This window comes from Mauremys mutica, chromosome 2 (genome assembly GCF_020497125.1).
Source record: "Mauremys mutica isolate MM-2020 ecotype Southern chromosome 2, ASM2049712v1, whole genome shotgun sequence".
NCBI classification, from domain to species: Eukaryota; Metazoa; Chordata; order Testudines; family Geoemydidae; genus Mauremys; species Mauremys mutica.
In genome coordinates this window covers 216108580-216130254 of record NC_059073.1, presented here as the reverse complement: position 1 = coordinate 216130254, position 21675 = coordinate 216108580, and the positions used below count along the sequence as shown (strand labels likewise).

At 43.0% G+C, this 21675-nt stretch overlaps 1 protein-coding gene across 8 annotated transcripts in view; it reads left to right on the top strand.

The window, feature by feature from the left end:
- Positions 1-21675, top strand: part of NEK11 (NIMA related kinase 11) — a 186599-nt gene that overhangs the window by 74963 nt on the left and 89961 nt on the right. For 6 of the 8 annotated variants that reach the window (XM_045004772.1, XM_045004771.1, XM_045004774.1 and 3 more), the window contains 5 exons: positions 6013-6162; positions 6243-6321; positions 6886-6974; positions 16811-16930; positions 21505-21598. In XM_045004772.1, the coding sequence (XP_044860707.1) occupies positions 6013-6162; positions 6243-6321; positions 6886-6974; positions 16811-16930; positions 21505-21598 (532 nt within the window). The remainder of the gene's footprint in view (positions 1-6012; positions 6163-6242; positions 6322-6885; positions 6975-16810; positions 16931-21504; positions 21599-21675) is intronic. The other 2 variants (XM_045004773.1, XM_045004775.1) reach the window with 1 other exon arrangement.

Genomic DNA, 21675 nt, shown 5'->3' with positions numbered 1-21675 from the left:
TGATCCTCTGGTAATTGACAATCCACCCACACTCTGGAAAATAGTGACAGTTCCTGAAAGCATATAAAACACAGTTCATTGCTTGGATTGTGTCCTTTTAGAGCTGCAAAGAGTTTGTTTTTAAATTTCCTAAAATAAATAAAAAATATTTTTCTTAAGTACTCTACTGAAGTACATGTTATTTTCTTGTAACCCTTAGTCTTGAATTTACTGAATTCCCCCTACACAAATCCCAGCATGTTGGAGGATATCTGCTAAAAACTGTAGAGCAGTTTTTTTAATCTTTTGTCATTTGCGGACTCCTAAAAAAATTTGAGGAGAGGTGTGAACCCCTTTGGAAATCTTTGACATAGTCTGCGGACCCCCAAAGGTCCATGGACCAGAGGGTTGAAATCCACTGCTGTAGAGTATTGTGAGAAATTTGAAATGTTTTAAACATTGGGGCTCACCGGTCAACATAATGGCAGATGAAATGTAACTTTGATCAATATAACGCATATTGGCAATCAGCTACTCTGTGCTGCTTATAAAAGCTAATGAGTTCTGAACTTGCACGCCTGCCCCCCAATGGAAATGACAGTGATTTTTGTGGCTAGCTCAATGAAAATGTCCACAGAATTAATTAAACAAGGTGGTGGGTGTGATGGGTTGGGTCACAGAGACCCCTTTGGGACTGTCACCTGATGTGCTGAGACTACCTCTGAGCCCATTTTCCCTGCCAGCTTGGGACTTCAGAACCCTGTCTTGTTGAGCCAGACACGCTAGCCTGTTGTAAACACAGACCTTGAGTCTGACCCATGGCCCGAAAGCTGCAGACTTAACTGAAAACAGCTTAGCAAATGTTCCTGTCTCTATCACCCAGACACGCAGCTCCCAATGGGATCCAAACCCCAAATAAATCCATTTTACTCTGTATAAAGCTTAAACTCATAAATTGTCCGCCCTCTATAACACTGATAGAAAGAGATGCACAGCTGTTTGCTCCTCTGGGTATTAATTGCTTCCTCTGGGCTAATTAATAAGCAAAAGTGATTTTATTAAGTATAAAAAATAGGGTTTAAGTGGTTCCAACTAATAACAGACAGAACAAAGTAAGTTACCAAGCGAAATAAAACAAAAAATGCAAGTCTAAGCCTAATACAGTTAAGAAACTCAATACAGGTAAATCTCACCCTCAGAGATGTTCCAATAAGCTTCTTTCACAGACTAGACTCCTTTCTAGTCTGGGCCCAATCCTTTCCCTGGTACAGTCCTTGTTGCAGCTCAGGTGGCAGATAGGGGATTTCTCATGACTACAGCCTCCTTTGTTCTATTCCACCCCCTTATATAGCTTTGGCACAAGGCAAGAATCTTTTCTCTCTCTTGGTCCCCACCCCTCTAAATGGAAAAGCACCAGGTTTAAAATGGATTCCAGTACCAGGTGACATGGTCACATGTCCTGTGAGACCCCAAGCCTCCATTCTTTCCGGCCTGACTTACAGGAACACAGGAAGGCTTACAAGTAAACAGAGCCATTTACAACCAATTGTCCTAGTTGATGGGAGCCATCAAGTTTCCAAACCACCATTAATGGCCCACACTTTGCATAATTACAATAGGACCTTAGAGTTATATTTCATATTTCTAGTTTCATATACAAGAATGATACATTTATACAAATAGGATGACCACTCTCAGTAGATTATAAGATTTGTAATGATACCTTACAAGAGACCTTTTGCATGAAGCATATTCCAGTTACATTATATTCATACTCATTAACATATTTTCATAAAATCATATGGAGCGCAACATCATAGTGGGTACATTTAAAAAGGGATAAACTATTACAGAAAATATGCTACTGACACTATCAATCGCACATCCCCAAGTGGCATTTACTTTATCTAGTTTTGGTTACTTCTATAATGAAAACTCTGGACAATAATAATAAATCTTTTTACTATCCTGAGGCACAAATCAGGATGGTACAGGGCACTATCCCAACACATGAGAAGATGCAGACCCTGTCTTGAAGAGCTTACAATTGTTGGGTGAGAAGGTTACAATAAATAATTTATACATATTTTTCTAGAAAAGAGACAACTATGTCAGGAAATTATTATTCTTAAGAAGTTCTTATGCTATCGAGATGACAGAGTGCTCCACAAAGTTACTGGAATTTTGATTTTCTGTTTTTTGAGTGTTTAATTGAAATGTCAATTTTGGCCTCACTACCTTAAAAACAATGTAGCAGGGTTTGGAAAGATCCACAGAAGGAGCAACAACAAAGGGTTAAAAATACAATCCTTACATATGAAGACAAGACTGACAAAGCTTGGATTATTTATGCTGCAAAGCAGAAGGATCAGAGGGATGTTGACTGTGATTGTGACAGGTATACTGAGAACTGATCAGTCTCTCTTTTCTATGTGATCAAATAATATGAGCATATGGGGCCATTCTATGAAATTAATGTGCATCACATTTACAAAAATGAAATGGTACTTTACACAACTAGCGAACCTATAAATTTCACTAACACAGAAGGTCATCAAACCAAATCTCTGGCTGGATAATTTTATGACCACTAATAATATTAGTAGCTATTTCAGCTAAGATTATAAAAGTAATCAAATTACCGGTATATGCTTCAGGGCATAATCTGATTGCTTATGGTAATCAGGAATAGATTTCCCTTCCCCATGTGCAGTATTGCACAAATAGCTGAATGCATTAGGGTGTCTTTTTCATCTTACCCTGAAGCCTCAGGTGTGGGTAGGGTACTGGACTAAATAGATAAATGCACTGACCTGATATGGCAAATCTTATGTTCCTGATGTCACCTTAAGCAATTTCAGATGCCAAAATCTGCAGTCTTCAAAACAGATTGTATCTGCAAAAGCCAGCTGCAACACATTGGCTGTCAGACTGGGATTCTCCCTTCTTTTCCTTCCCACTGCCTGCTACCATTTTTATTTAACAGTTTCAGATACCATGTGTATGTATACTTCTGTGTATACTGTGTGCATGTGTGTGTGTGTACCTGTATTGAGAGAACATTTCCTCATGTAACAATTGTCATGTCTCCTAGTTTGACCTTCTAAAATACTAACAGCATAAATACTTCTTTACTGTATTAATATCCATTGTTTGGGGGGTTATGGGAGCTCCTAGGTACCCAACACTTTTGAAAATCAGGCACTTATTTAGGTGCTTAAATATGGAGTGAGCATAACTGGACTTTAAGCACCGACTACTACCAATTGTACTGAGGTCCAGTTTTAGAAAGCATCACTGAGAAACATGTACCTGATATTTTGCCTCTTTTTTTTTTGTCTGTATTATGCGTACAGCATGGGCCTCACTTTCATCTCCAAAAGGTAACAACTTGGTCTCATTTTTAATTTGCAAGATGGACCGATATGCTTTCTAAAAGTTGTATTTAACTAATCAAAAGTGAATAACTGAAATTTGTCATATCTCCTATAGTTGTTTCCTTAGACTGCCATTGTATCTGATTGCATCAGTTCTTCCCACACATATAATAAAGTGGTTTAAAGTCTTTAGAGGGAATGCTTGGTGGAATTGCAAAGTGGTGTTATTATCTAATATGTAAGTCTGTCACTGTATCTCAATGGGTCACAGCTGAGAATGCCAGTTTCAGGTCAAACTCCTGAAAAATAGAGCAGACTCACCCCAAAGTGGTGGTTATTCTATCCAGGGGCGGCTCTAGGAATTACGCCGCCCCAACCAGGGCGGCACGCCGCGGGGGGCGCTCTGGTGGTCGCCGGTCCCGCGGCTCCGGTGGACCTCCTGCAGACGTGCCTGCGGGAGGTCCACTGGAGCCGCGGGACCAGCGGACCCTCCGCAGGCATGCCTGCAGGAGGTCCACCGGAGCCGCCTGCCGCCCTCCCGCGGCATGCTGCCCCAAGCACGCGCTTGGCACGCTGGGATCTGGAGCCGGCCCTGATTCTATCATTAGATTATACCAAGCCAGTAACAAAAGTAAACTTCTGTTTTACCACATTTGTTAACAAGAAGTCAAAAATGCAATCTACTTAGGCATTCCAGCCTTTGTCTCACCACCCAGACACTGGACTTTATGATGAGTGGTTACTGAAAACCAATTTCATCAAATATAGGGTCCTTCCAATGTCAAGAGATCAGCTGCTTAGCCAGGTCAATATATAACTCAGATCTTACCCAATAATCACACTGCTGCCAATCCTTGAGTAACTAAAATCTAAACGATTATTAATAAAAGAAAGATGAAAAGAGTTTAAAATGGTTAATAGATCATATACATACAATAATTGCAAAGTCCTTATATCAGGTCTGTAGCAGTGATGTTATAGACTGCTGGCTTGTAAAGTCTCTGCTAACTCCCAAAAGATTGGAAGGTCCTTGGTCCATAGGGCAATACGCTCCTTTTAGTTGTAAATCCACAGTCCAGAGAATCAGGGCAGGAAAGAGGCAAAATGGAGATATCGCAGAGGTCTTTTATACCCTTTGCCATATGCCTGTAGATTCACTAACTCAAATACAGCTCACAGCCTCAGTTTGTGGAAAGTTACTGGCCTAAGATGGAATCCAAAGTCACATGAGTATATCATATGTCCTTATATGCTTTGATGACTCTTAGAGGCAGCCATTGCCCATATCCGTGCTGAGGCATCCACAAGAAGACTTACTGGATGGGATGAATTTATTGTATGGCCCATTGTTAGAGTGAATTGTCCTTAATAGGCCATCAAGCTTGAATAGTCCATTCACAATGGGCTGGAGAGACTGGATGTAAACTACCTGGTGGGTGTTACCCCAAGAACAAACACATTTGAGATATATTTCAGAGGGGTAGCCATGTTAGTCTGTATCCGCAAAAACAACAAGGAGTCCTTGTGGCACCTTAGAGACTAACAAATTTATTTCGGCATAAGCTTTCATGGGCTAAAACCCACTTCATCAGATGCATGGAGATATAGATACATAGCCAATATTCATAACTTCAGATACAGTGATGATACATGAATTTAAACAGGATAATCTTACTTAGCAAAAAATAACTTTTCCATTGACACCTTACATGGCACACTTTGCACAAGACCTGTTGCAGTGTACAACAGTGGCAATATCAATGACACAAATGGTCATATTTCAGTCATCAAAGTCATATGAGTATCAGAATATTTGTCCTAAATATATTCTATCTGGAGATCTTTTGGCTCCATTAGGAGCTTGAAGAAGAGCCCTGCAATGGGTGGGAGAAGGGGAAACCAAGGCACCCATTTAAAATTCACTGTTCACATAGCATCCTCTTGATTTTGATAGGTTAAAATTGGAGCTGGGCCTGAGCCAGGATCTTACATTCTTTTCTCTCATGCCCCCTGTATAAAATTTTCAAGGGGATTTAGATTTGAATTTCTTAATATGAACCCACCACTTAGGTTTTGGTTCTGGTTTGAATCCAAAACTGGATGGGGTCTAATGTCTGAAAGAATGAGGCTATGATGTGTCTCGGTGACTGCAATCTCACTAGAATGCTCATTCCTGTGAGTTTTCAATCATTTGAAGCCATTTTAGGTGCTTTTAAATCCAGACCTGAACTCTAGTCCTGGTTTGACCTCAAACCTAAACCCCCAAAGATAACCTAAATGAATCTGTATCTGAACATCACCTCTCTGCCGGTCTCTAATTAAAATAACCAGTACTGACTGTAACAAACACAAAAGCTGATTTATATAATAATCTTTTAATGCGGTTTAACTTTCCTACCTATGTCTGTGGCAATGAAATGATAATGGCTACAGGCTTTACAAATGCTAAGCAGTAGCAGATGATTCTATGATCTGAATGAAGACTATTTCAGATGAAGAGAACAATATGGCATCGAACTGTCCTATCATCAAGAGAAAAGGACACACACTTCAGCTATTTACAGACACTGTTGTTATAGTTACTGTACTGTCACTGGGTATGCCACTTCAAAATATTGTCTTTATTTCCTTACATCATTTTATTTTGTTCTTCTAGGTCACTGGGATGCATTTTGTATGAGATGTGCTGTCTGGATCATGCATTTACTGGACACAATTTTTTGTCTATTGTGCTAAAAATCGTGGAAGGCAACACACCTTCTCTTCCTGACAGATATCCAAGTAAACTGAACGCAGTCCTCCACAGGTTTGTTGTTCTCTGACTTATCATATATGTTCAATTATTTTCAAAATAATTGAGAGAGCTTTCTTCCATTAACATTTCAGCATGCTGAACAAGAATCCTTCTCTGAGGCCATCTGCAGCCGAGATTCTAAAAATCCCCTACATTGATGAACAATTACAGGTATTTAAAGTGAAAAAGCAATAGACATACACTTAACATGCAAATATGCATGGTGCAGAAATGCACTAAAGTAGAAGAACATTTGATGAGAAGAAATGAGTCAGAGAGGAGTCCATGCAAGTTTGAGATAGACATTTTCTTTACAAATGATGGTGGGAAAACAAAGCTCTTGTCACCACACCCTCTAGAAAGGGGACTGGGTGAGTGAGTCTGCTCAGCATGAAATTGTATAAGCAATAAAGAGAGCATTCATTTATATATTGCAAACTTCTGAGATCATTGGGGGTGAGAAGGTATGAGGATTCTCTACCCTGTTCCACTTGGCCAATGGCCAAGAGGTATCCAAATATTTAATGAAAAACAACGCATTCTAGTAAACAACTTGCTTTTCTGTTTTGTAGTCTTGCTAAGGGGTATATTATTTCTAGGCTTTATGGGAAGAGGGACAGAAAAGTTGTTAAAACATTTTATATTGGGACTGTATCAAATATTGGATCATAGATGAAGATGTTGGGTCACTGCATTACTATAATTTGTTGATTTTGCTGCTATTGTACTTTTTAGCAGAATGTCAAATGCAAATTCACAAATATGGCTCTGAAAGACAAGACATTTAATTGTCAGAAAGAAGCTGCTCGCATCGTTAATGCTGTGTAAGTACTGCAGTGTTTTTATTAGTAAAAAGTACTACAAGGGAAAGAGTTGCTAAATGCATTCATGTTTTAAACATTTATTTAAATTAAACTCATAGGACTAAATTTTTAAAAGGGATCTGTGCTAAAAAATGCACACACTGATGTACACCTACATTTTTAAAGCGCTTTGAGATCTATGGTGAAAAGCACTGTATGAGAGCTAAGCATTCTTATTTCTATGTACAAACCCATAACAGCATGTACACATTTGGTTAATTGTGCATGCATACAGGGTATTTTTACATGCAAATATAGTACCTGTTGTATGTGTAATTAAATTATTCCTGCCCACAAATACAAGTTAATGCACATTTTTTACATGTGGTCCTCAGATTTGTACCTTTTGAAAGAGTAGGTCATGATTTGAAGTATGTTATGATTCAGTTATGCATTGTGTAGTTTGTGACTACAGTAATATCAAAGCTTTTTTTCTACATGGTTTCAAACTGAAGACATAAACATTTAAACTAATATTCAGTATGCAGGCCTGTAGTTATCATTGTAGTGGCCTTTTAACTATATTGAGAAATTAATAGTAATCATATGTATTGGATCGTACTCTAATATGCATTGGATGTTACCTATCAGATAATTCTATGATATTAAAGATATTTAATTTAATAAGTATTAAACCACAATACTGCAATGATTAACACAAATTTCAGTGCTGATAATTTCATTCTGCCTTCTTACATTACCCCTGCAGTTTCAGTTAGATCTGCATTCCACTTCACTTCCTGTCCCTAGATTTTGTGTCCTATTGCTTTGCACTGTTGAACAGCTGATGTTTTCCTGCACAAAGGTGGCAGTAATTCAGGGTTGGGTGAAGTGATGCACATTCCTTGTCTCTTACTTGCCTCCTAGTTTTTTATGAGGCTTAATTAATTGTTTGTAAATTTCTTTGAGATCCTCAGATAACAGGCAATACAGAAGTGCAAGTTATTATTATCCTTTGTAATCATATAACAAGCAATATAATACAAATCAAACAAATAGATGGACATAAACATTCATAAAATATTACAGGAAGCTCCCATTGCTTCATATTTATTACTCGATTTGTCATGGGACCTATGTAAGAGCAAATTCATAGCTCTTCAGAGGAGCTATGTTTGTGTGGTAGTGGAGAGTTGTGCTCCCAAATGTGATCGGCACAACATGCAAGCAAGGTTTCAATGTCCAAAAAGTGTTTGAAATGTGTTAGCTGAAATACATACATAAAGTATTTGAAATATCAGGGATGCGGTTTTAAGTCCTGGCCTTCATTTTGTGGACACAATTTTTCACCTCCATTGAACTGCACACACCATTTTAAACTTAAATCACACTTTTTCTTGCTTATTTATTTGGGGCCAAAAAATTGTGGGTGCAGCTTATTATGGGAGCAATATTACACCTGAAAAATGGAAAATCAACCTCCAAATTTCCAAGTGTTTCCAGGATGGACTGATCACACCTGGAGACTACCATTGAAGGAATACAGTAAGCTCCAAAGTTGTTTCATTGGATCTGGTTTAAATATATTGAAACAGATCACCTTTCTAATTGACATTATATATGGACAGAATTGGCATATACAGAGAGAGAGTGTGTTTATTCTGTGGCCAGTAACCCCTTGCATCCATTCAGCACTGATGGGTCTGTGATCTTCCTGAACACAAGGAACACGTTCTAAGGCCTGGTCTACACTAAGGGGGGGCGGTCGAACTAAGGTACGCAAGTTCAGCTACGCGAATAGCGTAGCTGAACTCGAACTACCTTAGTTTGAAGTACTCACCTGTCCAGACACCGCGGGATCGAAGTCCACGGCTCCCCCGTCGACTCGGTGGCGGAGTTCCGGAGTCGACGGGAGCACGTTCGGAGTTCGATATATCGCGTCTAGATTAGACGCGATATATCGAACTCCAAGAAGTCGAACGCTAGCCGCCGACCCGGATGGTAGTATAGACATACCCTAAATGTTAACAAGTTCTTTGCATGAATCTATAGAGAAATTCTTGATTTCTGTGACAAATAAGAATTTACTTTTTGATAAACCATTCTATAAACATCCATTGCTTTTCCATGTGCCCTTATGCAGTAGAGCTCTTAAAACGCTCATTTCTAGGAAAAGGTGCATACAGTTTTGAAGATTTTCTCCTTGCATTTATGTTTGTTCCATATGAAAAGTCAGTTTCTCTTGGCAGTGGTGATCTCTGTTTTCAGAGGCCCAGAGTTCCCATAAAATGCAGCACAGTGCAGATCATCTGTTTTTGGCAGAGCTTAAAAATTTACCCTTAAGCTTTTCAAGTTAAAGGCAACTGTTCTTTTGTTTTTAAATAACCCTTATCATTAAATATAAACCCTCCCAGAAATATGCTATATTCTGAGTCAGTTGGGTTGTCTTCAGAATATGTATGAAAATAATATGTCTGAATCTAATTACAATAATATATAAAGGTTTTAAATAAAATTCAGATGAGATCAGTAAAAATCTGTATTGCGATTGTTGTTAAGCAAAATGCCAAAGAGACAGATAAAAAAGTGTTGGAAAGTCTGGAAAGTGTTGTCATTCAAAAAGTCAAAGAACAACCATTTAAACTTGAAGGCTATATAATCATAAATTGCTATAAGCTTGAAGCTGTATTTCAGTTTTGGAAGTCCTTACCAGGAGCTGCTCAATGTACATCCTTCCCAACTACTTTGTCATTCTACATCTGTGTATTTTTTTCTTTCCATGAATTGTTTATATATCAAGCCCAGCCTAGCTTTATGTTTTCTAATAAAAGTCCATAATAGTTTACTGCAGTTCTACCCAAGTCATAAATTTTAAATATTTAAATGAACATAAAGCTGTACAAATTCGCTTTCAACTTGGAAGAAAAATGGCTTTGTTATCCCAGAGGTTTTTGTATTATGAATCCCAGCTCTGTTATAATGCATAAGAAATATGTCTAAATTATTCATTCTTGAAGGATTTGTTCCAAATTGCTTAATAACTGAAATCTTCTTGTCTTTGTCTTCAGTGTCATGTTTCCCAATACCACTGAGATCCTTCTAATATTTTCCTCCATAGACAACATTTGAGAAATATGGTAAAAATACCTCTACCTGCATTGTAATCATTCTGATGTTTCCCAAGATAATAGGCCATGGGGAACTATGTGATTTATTGGGACATAAAATTAAGCTCTTAGATGATCAAAGTAGATGAAGACTTAGAAGCTAAATCTTGAATCTTGAGAGTAAGAGTAACAATTTGAAATTAATATTGCGCACCATAAATTTCAGTACTCTAAACTTTTGGTTTACATGGGAAGTCATAATATATGACTGCAGTTGCATTTTTATAATCACTGTAGGCTGTAAAATAGTCTGGGATCTGTACAGTTTTTTCAAGTATAGCACATGTATTGATCTCTTGTGTTTATGGATACAGTTGAGATCTGGAATAGGTGAGTTAGGGTATGTCTACACTACGGGATTATTCCGATTTTACATAAACCGGTTTAGTAAAACAGATTGTATAAAATCGAGTGCACGCGGCCACACTAAGCACATTAAATCGGTGGTGTGCGTCCACGGTCCGAGGCTAGCGTCGATTTCTGGAGCGTTGCACTGTGGGTACCTATTCCGTAGCTATCCCATAGTTCCCGCAGTCTCCCCCGCCGCTTGGAATTCTGGGTTGAGATCCCAGTACCTGATGGGGCAAAAATCATTGTTGCGGGTGGTTCTGGGTAAATGTCGTCAGTCATTTCTTCCTCCGGGGAAGCAACGGCAGACAATCATTTCGCGCCCTTTTTGCCTGGATTGCCCTGGCAGACGCCATATCATGGCAACCATGGAGCCTGTTTTACCGTATGTGTACTAGATGCTGAAATTAATATTGCGCACCTCCGTACGGTCCATGCTGGAGCTCTTTTTGGATTTGGATTTCGGACTGCATCGCCACCCGGGCTGATCGGAGCTCCACGCTGGGCAAACAGGAAATGATATTCAAAAGTTCACGGGGCTTTTCCTGTCTACCTGGCCACTGCATCTGAGTTCTGATCTGATTGCTGTCCAGAGTGGTCAGTGATGCACTGTGGGATACCGCCTGGAGGCCAATACCGTCGATTTGTGGCCACACTAACTCTAATCCGATATGGCAATACCGATATTAGCGCTACTCCTCTCGTTGGGGAGGAGTACAGAAACCGGTTTAAAGAGTCCTTCATATCGATATAAAGGGCCTCTTGGGGTATGTCTACACTACAAGACTATTTCGAATCAACTTAAGTCGAATTTTTGGAATCGACCTTATGAAGTCGAATTTGTGTATCCACACTAAAAACACTAATTCGACTGTGTGAGTCCACAGTAACGGGGCCAGCGTCGAATTTGGAAGCGGTGCACTGTGGGAAGCTATCCCACAGTTCCCGCACTCCCCGCTGCCCATTGGAATTCTGGGATTTCCCCCCAATGCATGCTGGGGGAAAAATGTGTCGAGGGTGGTTTTGGGTAACTGTCATCATTGAACCGTCAATCACGCCCTCCCTCCCTCCCTCCCTCCCTCCCAGAAAGCGCCTGCGGGCAATCTGTTCATGCACTTTTCTGCTCAGTGACAGCACTGGCACCACAGCACTGCGAGCACGGAGCCCGCGGCAGTTATGGCCGTTGTCAACTCCTCGCACTTTATCGTCCACCTCTTCCACAGTCAGCTGCTGAGAAATCGGGCTACTTTTCAATGGTGCTGCGAGCACTGGTGGACCATGGGGGACGTTTTACCAACATCAACGTCGGGTGGCCAGGCAAAGTTCACGACGCGCGTGTTTTCAGGAACTCTGCTCTGTTTAGACGCCTGCAGGAAGGTAGTTTCTTCCCGGACCACAAAATAACTCTTGGGGATGTGCAGATGCCTATAGTGATCCTCGGGGACCCAGCCTACCCGCTAATGCCCTGCCTCGTGAAGCCCTATGCAGGCACCTTGCAAAGCGACAAGGAACTCTTCAAGTACCAGCGAGCAGCGAGCAGCGTGACCTGTGACTGTTCAGTTTCTTTACAGAGAAGCTGAACCTGCCCGTTTCTTTACCAAGTTACTGTTGACCAGCATCTGCAGTTACATACCCCGTCCACCCCGCTTACCCCACTTCCAACACACGTTTAAAAATAAAATACATGTTCCACTGTAACTTTACAAAGGTTTCTTTATTGATGACTTTGCATTAAAGGGTTGAAACTGGGACGCAGACTGTGCTGGGTAGGGTGTGCGGTGATGTAAAGACCACCTCTAAACTCGAGGAATGACAGGCTCCTGCTCCCAGAGCGGTCTGCAGTGCCGGACTGGTTGTTTCAACGGAGCCTGCCATCCCTCCTTTTTGGGACTCTGTGTGCGGGGGCTATGTGGCCTTGTGGCGGGGGAGGACAGATACAGATTCCTCTGCTGCGTGGCTCTGTGGTCCAGGACAGGGACCGTTGGATGAGATCTGTAACCACCCTCCCCCGCTACAAAGTCACGTACCCCCCCACCCACACAGAACCTGCAAACCACCTCCCATACCAACCAGGGTGCCTACTGACTGCACTGTGTGTGTGACCTGCTGCTGATCCTGCCCCCGTCTATGTACCCTGCTAAAGGTGACTGTCCTATGCAATACCCTACCCCCTTCCCCACCCACCCACCCCTTCAAACGCAGCGTTGTGTAAAAAACCATGACGGAAACAGTAATTAACAGCAAAGTATTTTTAATAATTAACCAGACAGTCAGGGGATGAAACTGGGATTGGGGCTAGGGTGAGTCAGGAAGGGAAGGAATTCTCAAAAATTAGGGTATGAGAGCTTTTGGGTACTTGAGCACTCTGCTGGGGTGCAGAGACAGTTTTCACGGCCCCTGGCGCCACTCCTTCTGGTTACTTTGGGTGACGGGAGGTATGGGACTTTGTGGCGGGGGAGGGCGGTTGCAGATACACTGCGGGGGGGCTCTGTCCTCCTGGCTGCGGTCCTGCAGAACATCCACAAGGCGCCGGAGCATGTCCATTTGCTACCTCATTAGTCCAAGCAGCATTTGAGTCGCCTGCTTGTCTTCCTCACGCCACCTCTCCTCCCGTTCGCTGTGTGAGCGCTGCTGCTGAGAGAGGGTCTCCCTCCACTGGCTCTGCTGGTCCGCCTCAGCTCGGGAGCACCCCATAACTTCAGCGATCATCTCGTCCCGTGTCTTTCTCTTTTGCCGCCTAATCTTTGCCAGCCTCTATGAGGGGGATGCTGTGGCAGGTCTGGAGACAGTCGAAGCTGTGTGATGGGAAAGAGGGAGTGAATTCCTTGCAAAGATACATTTCTGCGAACAATGAACACAGTCTAGTCTGTGTCTCTGAACAAGACCATGCACAGCACCTATCTCGACCGCACTCCTGCAGCAGGCAATCCGGAAAGCATAAACTCTGCCCCTGTTCTACCCCATCGCAGTGTCCCCCGACCCTTGCACTTCTGGGTTGAGATCCCAGTGCGTGATGGTGCAAATTTCATTGTCGCGGGTGGTTCTGGATAAATGTAGGCAGTCATTCCTTCCTCCGGGAAAGCAATGCCAGACAATCATTTCGAGCCCGTTTTCCCTGGATTTCCCTGGCATACGCCATAGCGTTTCAACCATGGAGCCTGTTTTGCCTTTTGTCACTGTCACCGTATGTGTACTAGATGCCGCGGACAGAGGCGATTCAGCAGCGCTACACAGCAGCATTCATTTGCTTTTGCATGACAGCAGAGATGGTTATCAGCCATATTGCACCATCAACCACGCCAATGTAAATTGGCAAGGTGATGATGGGTAGATGTCCTATTGCACTACACCTTCTGCTGCTGTCATAGGTGCCCCTGGCCGAGATCGGCCGGGGGCGCAAAAGACAAAACTGGGGATGACTCCATGAGTCAATCCCTCCTTTATGGTATCTAAAAATAGAAACAGTCCCGCCTAGAATATGGGGCAACTGTACTAGGGTTTTAGTGTATCAGAGAACTACAGAGCACAGCCGCTCTGTGTCAGATCCCACAGGAATGACGAGCTGCGTGCCATTCACAGGGGGTGCCCCTGCAACAACCCTACCTGTTGCTTCCCTCCTCCTCCAGCCTTCCTGGGCTACCGTTGTAGTGTCCCCCCATTTGTATGCTGAAGTAATAAGGAATGCAGGAATAAGAAACAGTGACTTGTTAGGGAAATGAAATGAGGGTAAGGCAGCCTCCAGCTGCTATGATAGTCCAGGCGTTACAGAATCTTTTCTTTACACATGAAGGGCGGGGGCTGATGGAGCTCAGCCCCCTGTTGCTATGATGAAGACGGTTAGCAGGCTGTCTACTTATGGGCTGATGATGAGGACAGGTAGCAGTCCTATTGCACTACATCATCTACCGCAAGGCTGATGATGAGGACGGGTACCAGTCGTTTTGCACCATCAGTCACCCATGAGGCGGGGGAGCGGGGGCGAGGATGCTACCGTAGCGTGCCGCAGCATCGCATCTACCAGCAGCATTCAGTACACATAGGGTGACATTTACAAGAGTCAAGAGACGATTTCTTTCCCTTTTCCTTCTGCGGGTGGGGGGTGGCTGTACATTGACGAGCTATGCCCTGAACCACCGCGGACCCTGTGTTTGACCCTAGAAGCATTTGGAGCTCAGCCAAGAATGCAAATGATTTTCGGACACAGCGGGAACTGTGGGATAGCTTGAGTCCTCAGCCCCCCCGCCTCCCTCCATGAGCGTCCATTTGATTCTTTGGCTTTCCGTTACGCTTGTCACGCAGCAGCGTGCTGACTCTCTGCTACGCCGTCTGTCCAGAGATTTTTTTAAAATACTTTGGACCAGGCGTAACATTATGGTAATTTTCCTAATTAGATGCAGGAGTCGCCAAGCGAGATCGCCCTGAGGAGGGTCACTGAAGGAGATAGAGAGCGCATGCTGCGTGAAAGCCAGCACAAACCAGGGGCCTATGCAGCCGTGCTCGGGGAGGCAGTGCTCCCTGAGTACCTCATGAAAGCCTGGCGTGGAAAGGTGTGCTACCACGGAGCACCCAATAAGGCATCTCTCCCCAGGAACCTCCTGCGGAGGCTTTTCGATTACCTCCAGGAGAGCTTCGTGGAGATCTCCCAGGAGGATTTCTGATTTATCCCCATATATATAGAGACCTCCTTTTCACATACTTCAGATTCCTGTTATATTAAGAATAAAAGTTTACATGTTTAAAGCACTTACCGAGTGATCCTTCCCCTGATTCAGGGTCCGGGTTAACGGCCGGGGAGGGTTGGTAGGGGCTCTCCGTGAGGGTGATTAAGAGATCCTGGCTGTCAGGGTAACCAACGTTGTAAGCGCTGTCGCCTGCCTTGTCCTCCACAAACCCTTCCTCATCTTCCCCATCCGCGAACATCGCCGACGAACTGGCCGTCGACACTGTCCCATCGTCAGAGTCCATGGTCACTGGTGGGGCAGTGGTGGCAGGCTCCGTAGCGTCCGTTTGCCGCTTTGATTTTTTGGTAGCCTTGTCTGGGGTCCTTGATTTTCACGCGGCGCTGCGTTGCATCCCGCCTGTATCCTCTGTCTCTCATGGCTTTGGAGACCTTCTCGTAGGTCTTTGCATTCCGTTTTTTGGAGCGCAGCTCCGAAAGCACAGACTCATCGCCCCACACAGCGATCAGATCCAAGACTTCCCGGTCAGTCTATGCTGGGTCCCTCTTTCTATTCAGAGATTACATGAACTCCTCTGCTGGAGAGCTCTGCATTCCTGCCGGTGCTGCTGAGCTCGCCCCGATGTCCAACCACGAAATGAGATTCAAACTGTCCAGACAGGAAAAGGAATTCAAATTTTCCCAGGGCTTTTCCTGTGTGGCTGGTCAGACTGCTGTCCAGAGCGTCAACAGAGTGGTGCAGTGTGGGATAGCTCCCGGAGCTACTAAGTTCGATTTGCATCCACACCTAGCCTAATTCGACATAGCCATGTCGAATTTAGTGCTACTCCCCTCGTCGGGGAGGAGTACAGAATTCGAACTAAAGAGCCCTCTATGTCGAATTAAATGGCTTCCTGGTGTGGACGGGTGCACGGTTAATTCGAATTAACGCTGCTAAATTCGAATTAAAGTCCTAGTGTAGACCAGGCCTTAGTGTGGATGGGTGTGGCGTTAAATCAGTTTAACGCTCCTAAAACCGGTTTAAACGCGTAGTGTAGACCAGGCCTTAGTAATTCAGACTTAGCTTTCAGGGGAGATCTATGAAAACCATTTGAGCCATGAAAAAACCACTACTATTCTGTGGGACCAGGAAGTGAATAATAGCAGACAGCATTTACAAGGAAGTAAATGACTATTATAAAATCTCATTGAAGGAGCATTAACATTTTCTTCTTTTATACTGGTTTAAAATTGATTATTAAAAAATTCTGGTTGGTATTGTTATCAATTGCTTTACTTTTAAACTGAAAGGCAGAATTTCTGCTTGTGATATCTTGAATGAGACAAGAGACTATAACTTTTTTAGGTGTGCTTCCATATTTATTATTGTATTAATAAAGTACTGAGAATTTCACTTTGTCTATCAACTTATGAAATATTTAAAATGGTTCATGCAAAATGTTCTGGGTTTATAGGTCTGCATTTTGCATACTTTTATAATGAAAAGAAGTCTGATATAACACTACTGTAAGTAAGCAAATCTCTGTTTAGTCCATTACATTACCTATGCTTTCCTCATTCTTACACTCAGAATGTCAACATCTCTCAGCATCAGAGTGATGTAATTTTAAATATTGCTGTTTACATTTTTATATAAATAGAGGCTTGCATGCTTTTATTTTTAGGCAGAAAAAAATCCATTTGCAAACTCTGCGGGAACTGTCTGAGGTGCAGAAAATGACTCCACGAGAGCGAATGAGGCTGCGGAAGTTAAATGCTGCAGATGAGAAAGCAAAGAAGCTTAAGTAAGATGTATAACTAACACTGTATTTTCACTATGCATTCCTTCACCTGTGCAATTTGCCAGGAAAGCAAGAATGAAAACAGTTGACATATAGACACTATGCAGGTTCTTCAGCTACTGATGGGTGAATGGTGATTTTACATTAGTTAGATAAGAATAATTGCTGAAGTGGGGGGAAAAGTCAGAGCATTAGCCCAAAACTCTACTTCAGACACTGCCTTTTTTACTAAGTAAATGCATAAGTAATTTTTGGATTGATTTCTATAAAAAGGTGGGTTTTTAAATGACCTGTTGAGGCCACTACTCTGACGAGGCAGCCATCTGGCTTTGATTGGCAGTCCAGGTTTGGAGGAAACCGTCAGTCATTTTGGCGGTTTTGCGTAGAGGGGCAGAAAATTAATAGTCCTAAAAGAAAAGACGTTAGGTAATGGCCTTAGTAAGTGAGCAAATACAATGGTGTTGGGCATGGTATAAAAACTCTAAGTAGAGAGTTTTTCCTGAGACCATGATGGGTCATAATAGAGACTCTTTGAAATACAGTGAATACTCTTCATGAGAGGAACATGAGGAGGACCTTGAAGTGATGTTTGAATGCCAAGGCTCCACTATAAAATAAGGAAGAATTTATTATGTTGCTGATCTGCTCAATTTTTTCCCAGTAAAAAATTTGCAACTCTTTTTATTTGAAGTGGAAAAAAAAAATCAGACGCACCACCTCCTTGAATTCAAGGTTAATATCCTCTTCAAAACAGTCTCTCAAAGTTCAGTCTAGATTAACTAATGTTTATTTTGTTACAATGGAGTGGTTAATTGTTTATGACCATTGGGATCAGCATCTTAGTCTTGTCATGCCAAAGCAAGCATGCGTCTTAATTTAGTAATGACATCCGATTACAAGAAAGACTACAAACAAGTAAAATAGCTGAGGTATTAAATCCCAATTTGAAAAAAAATCGGAATCAGCATTTGTTCTATTTGACATATATCAAAATTAGTGTAAGGGAGGGGTTAAAATTACAACTGGGATTGGAGATGATGATGCTGTTATATGGACAGGAATTCTCATACCAATAGAAATTGTTCTCCCTGGAAACACACTCACTGTCTAACAGCTATTGGAATTTCACCATCTCTGCTACAACTTGTGTCTGTTGCTTAAAATCTTTGATAATATTCTTAACTATGAGAGGCCAATGTGCAAATGTATAGAAAAAATTATAAATAATAAATTACAGAAGTCACTTAGTATTTTGTAGATTGGGATTAGGAAACAGTATAGAATGGCAGTTTTTTAATTCATGTTTCAGCAGATAAAATAAATGTATCTCTTCAGTAGCATAAAAGGGATAGTCGTCTTCAAAACACATTCAGAATCATGAAATTAAAACATTGGCCTAGATTCAACTCTGGGATATCTGAGCATACTGTAGTACAAATGCACCAGGGAAAGAAAGTAGAGGTATTACAAACAGGGCCGGCTCTAGGTTTTTTGCTGCCCCAAGCAAAACAAAATTTGGCTGCCCCCACCCCTGCCCTGGCCTCCCCCTTCCTGCACCCCCGTGCTGCCCCAGCCCTGGGCTCTCGGCCCCCACCCGCACCCCCTGGCACCCCAGCCCTGGGCTCACACACCCCATGCTGCACCAGCTCTGGGCACCCCCTTCCCCCCATCAGTGCCCCCCACACACCCCCTGCTGCCCCAGCTGCCCCAGCCCTGGGCTCTGCCCTCTCCACCCGCACCCCCTGCCACCCCAGCACTGGGCTCTTCCCCCCCCTCCCCCACCTGCACCCTCCTTCTGCCCCAGCCCTGGGTCACTGGTGACTTGCTCCCAGGGCAGGTCATTCAGCAGGAATTTTGAATGTGCACAGAACACAGACAGGATTGGTTCCCATATGGTTACAGAACTGCAGTAAAGTGGAACAATTTTCAGCTTGTGTGATTGTAGGATATCTGGATGCATATTATAAGACTGTCCTACATAAATGAGGAAAAGCTGAGGTGCCTTTATTATTCTTTTGTTCCACTCTTTGTTTCTATGGGGAATTTGCCAATGCAGTATCACTGTCTTCCTTTTAAACAACAACAACAAAAAGAAAAAGGCAGTGGCTGTTGAAAATAGCAATTCCAGTCCTAATAACCACTGGGAAGCATTTCTTACTCAATTTTATCCTACTTTTTCTACAGCAAGTTACAGTGGATCAGTATATTTGATTTGGGAGAAATGAAGTAACAGCTACCCAAATTGAGCTTGAGCACTCCTGAATTTTGAGGTGTTCAAATCTGGAAGGCAGGTGCTAGATTCCCTTTCTGAATATTAGCTAAATCTGGAAAGGAAAAGTCAATTTCTGCTTCCATGGCTCAGAAGTGGAAATCCTCCATAGGGGGTTTGAGCATTGGCCTGCTAAACCCAGGGTTGTGAGTTCAGTCCTTGAGGGGGCCACTTAGGGATCTGGGGCAAAAATTGGTCCCACTAGTAAAGGCAGGGGGCTGGACTCAATGACCTTTCAAGGTCCCTCCCAGTTCTAGGAGATTGGTATATCTCCAATTATTACCTTTTATTACCTCCTAAGTGCCTGGTACTGTATCTAAAGCTGCCCAGCTCCAGTAGAGCCTCCCCTCCCTTACTTTTCATTTTAAATTCTAGTGGGATCCACGTACTTCCCTTGCTAGGCTTCAGATAGAGAGGGGCACTGTCCTTTTAGTCCCTCCAATTCCTTTTTTGGGGGCTGCAAGGTGAGGTCACACCAGTATCCCTAATCCAGTCTAGGGATGTCTTCTGAAGGGGATATCTGGGCCAAAGCCTTCTACTCCTTGGGCACACTTGTTCCCCATTCACAGTGCCATCCCGCTGTAGCAGTGAGCTCAAGCTGCAGCATGAGGTTTCAGCTACCATACTCCCTCCCCCCTTTCCTGTTGGTAGTGGCCAAGGGAATGCTGGGAAATGTAGTTCTTTCCCTGCGCCAGGGCTGGTTATATAGGCAGAGAGCTAACCAAGGAACTACAGCTCCAAGGGCCCCCTGTTGGTTCCCAGCTCCCAGGCTGGATCCCTGCCAGCTGCCGCCCCTGAAAATGGGCTGCCCCAAGCAGCTGTTTGCTTTGCTGGTGTCTAGAGCCACCCCTGATTACAAAGATAGAATTCCATTTCAAGTGGGCTACCTGCAGTCAGCTAGTGCAGTTCCAAAAGTGAGTGAGAAGAGAGCATAGCCATGGAGCCCAGAGGATTTGCCAAGTTAGCATATGCCTAATACAGTAACTCCTCACTTAAAGTCATCCCAGTTAACGTTCTTTCGTTGTTACATTGCTGATCAATTAGGGAACATGCTCGTTTAAAGTTGTATAATGCTCCCTTCTAACATTGTTTGGCAGCTGCCTGCTTTGTCTACTGCTTGCAGGAAGAGCAGCCTGTTGCAGCTAGCTGGTGGGGGCTTAGAACCAGGGTGGATCGGCAGCCCCCCTATCAGCTCTCTGCTCCCCTAAGATCCCTGTGCAGCAGCTGCCTGCAGTTCAGCTGTGTCCCCCCACTGCCATGTGCTGCTCCTGCCCTCTGCCTTGGAGCTGCTCCCCAAGACTCCTGCTTGCTGTGTGGGAGGGAGGGAAGGAAGAGGGGGGCTAATGTCAGGGTGTCCCCCTCCCCCCTGCTCCTGCACCCCGATTACCCCATCTTCCATAGAGCAGGGGGGACACACCAGAGCTCAGGATGCAGGGAGCTTGCAGCATCTGCAGTCTCAGCAAGCTGATCTAATTAACAAGGCAGTTTACTTAAAGGGGAAATGCGCATATCTCCCTCATTACTGTTGCCTTGTACAGTGAGAGAGTTAACCGTTGAGGGCTCAGCCAACTGCTAGTTCATCATTTAGCAGTAAGGGAAATATCCCACCCTCTGACTCCTCCACCTCAACCAAGCTTCACAATCATCATCACTGTGTACCCGTATTAAATTGTTTGTTTAAAACTTATACTCTGTGTGTGTGTGTGTGTGTGTGTGTATAAATATATATATAATAGTCTTTTGTCTGGTGAAAAAAAAATCCCTGGAACCTAACCCCCCCCATTTACATTAATTCTTATGGGGAAATTGTATTCGCTTAACATCATTTCGCTTAAAGTCGCATTTTTCAGGAACATAACTACAACACTAAGTGAGGAGTTACTCTACAGTCTCGTATGGGGAATATCCAGCACAATTGTCTGAATATGAATACACTGCCTCTCTTTCCTTGGAATGAAAACTTCCCTGGAGCACTTGGTGGAATAAAGGCAACAGTATTTAAGTTCTTCGGAGTTGACCAGGTTCATGTATAGAACTAACAATTTGATACTCATGACTCTTATACAAAGCAGGCAAGATAAATTTTATAAATTCTGTAACTAAGGACTAAACTCTCTCCCTAGATGCATCCACACAAGACCCGCTGGATAAATAGAGGCCCTTTGTGCACACCTGAGCATGTGGCTGATATAATGTACTTTTCCATTTATTTATTTACTTATGGGTAATAAGCAGTAGTACCTTGTAGAAACTCCTGCATGGTATTTGTGATACATAAAATTGAATAAATGTACTCTTTATTTTATAGACAACTGGCAGAAGAAAAATATCAAGAAAACCTCAAAAGAATGCAAGAACTGAGGTCCCGTAACTTTCAGCAATTGAGTATAGATGTGCTTCATGTAAGTATGAACTCACCCTTAGGGTATTTCAGACATACACTCAAACTACAGTTTCAGTTTCTCACACTTCTACAGTA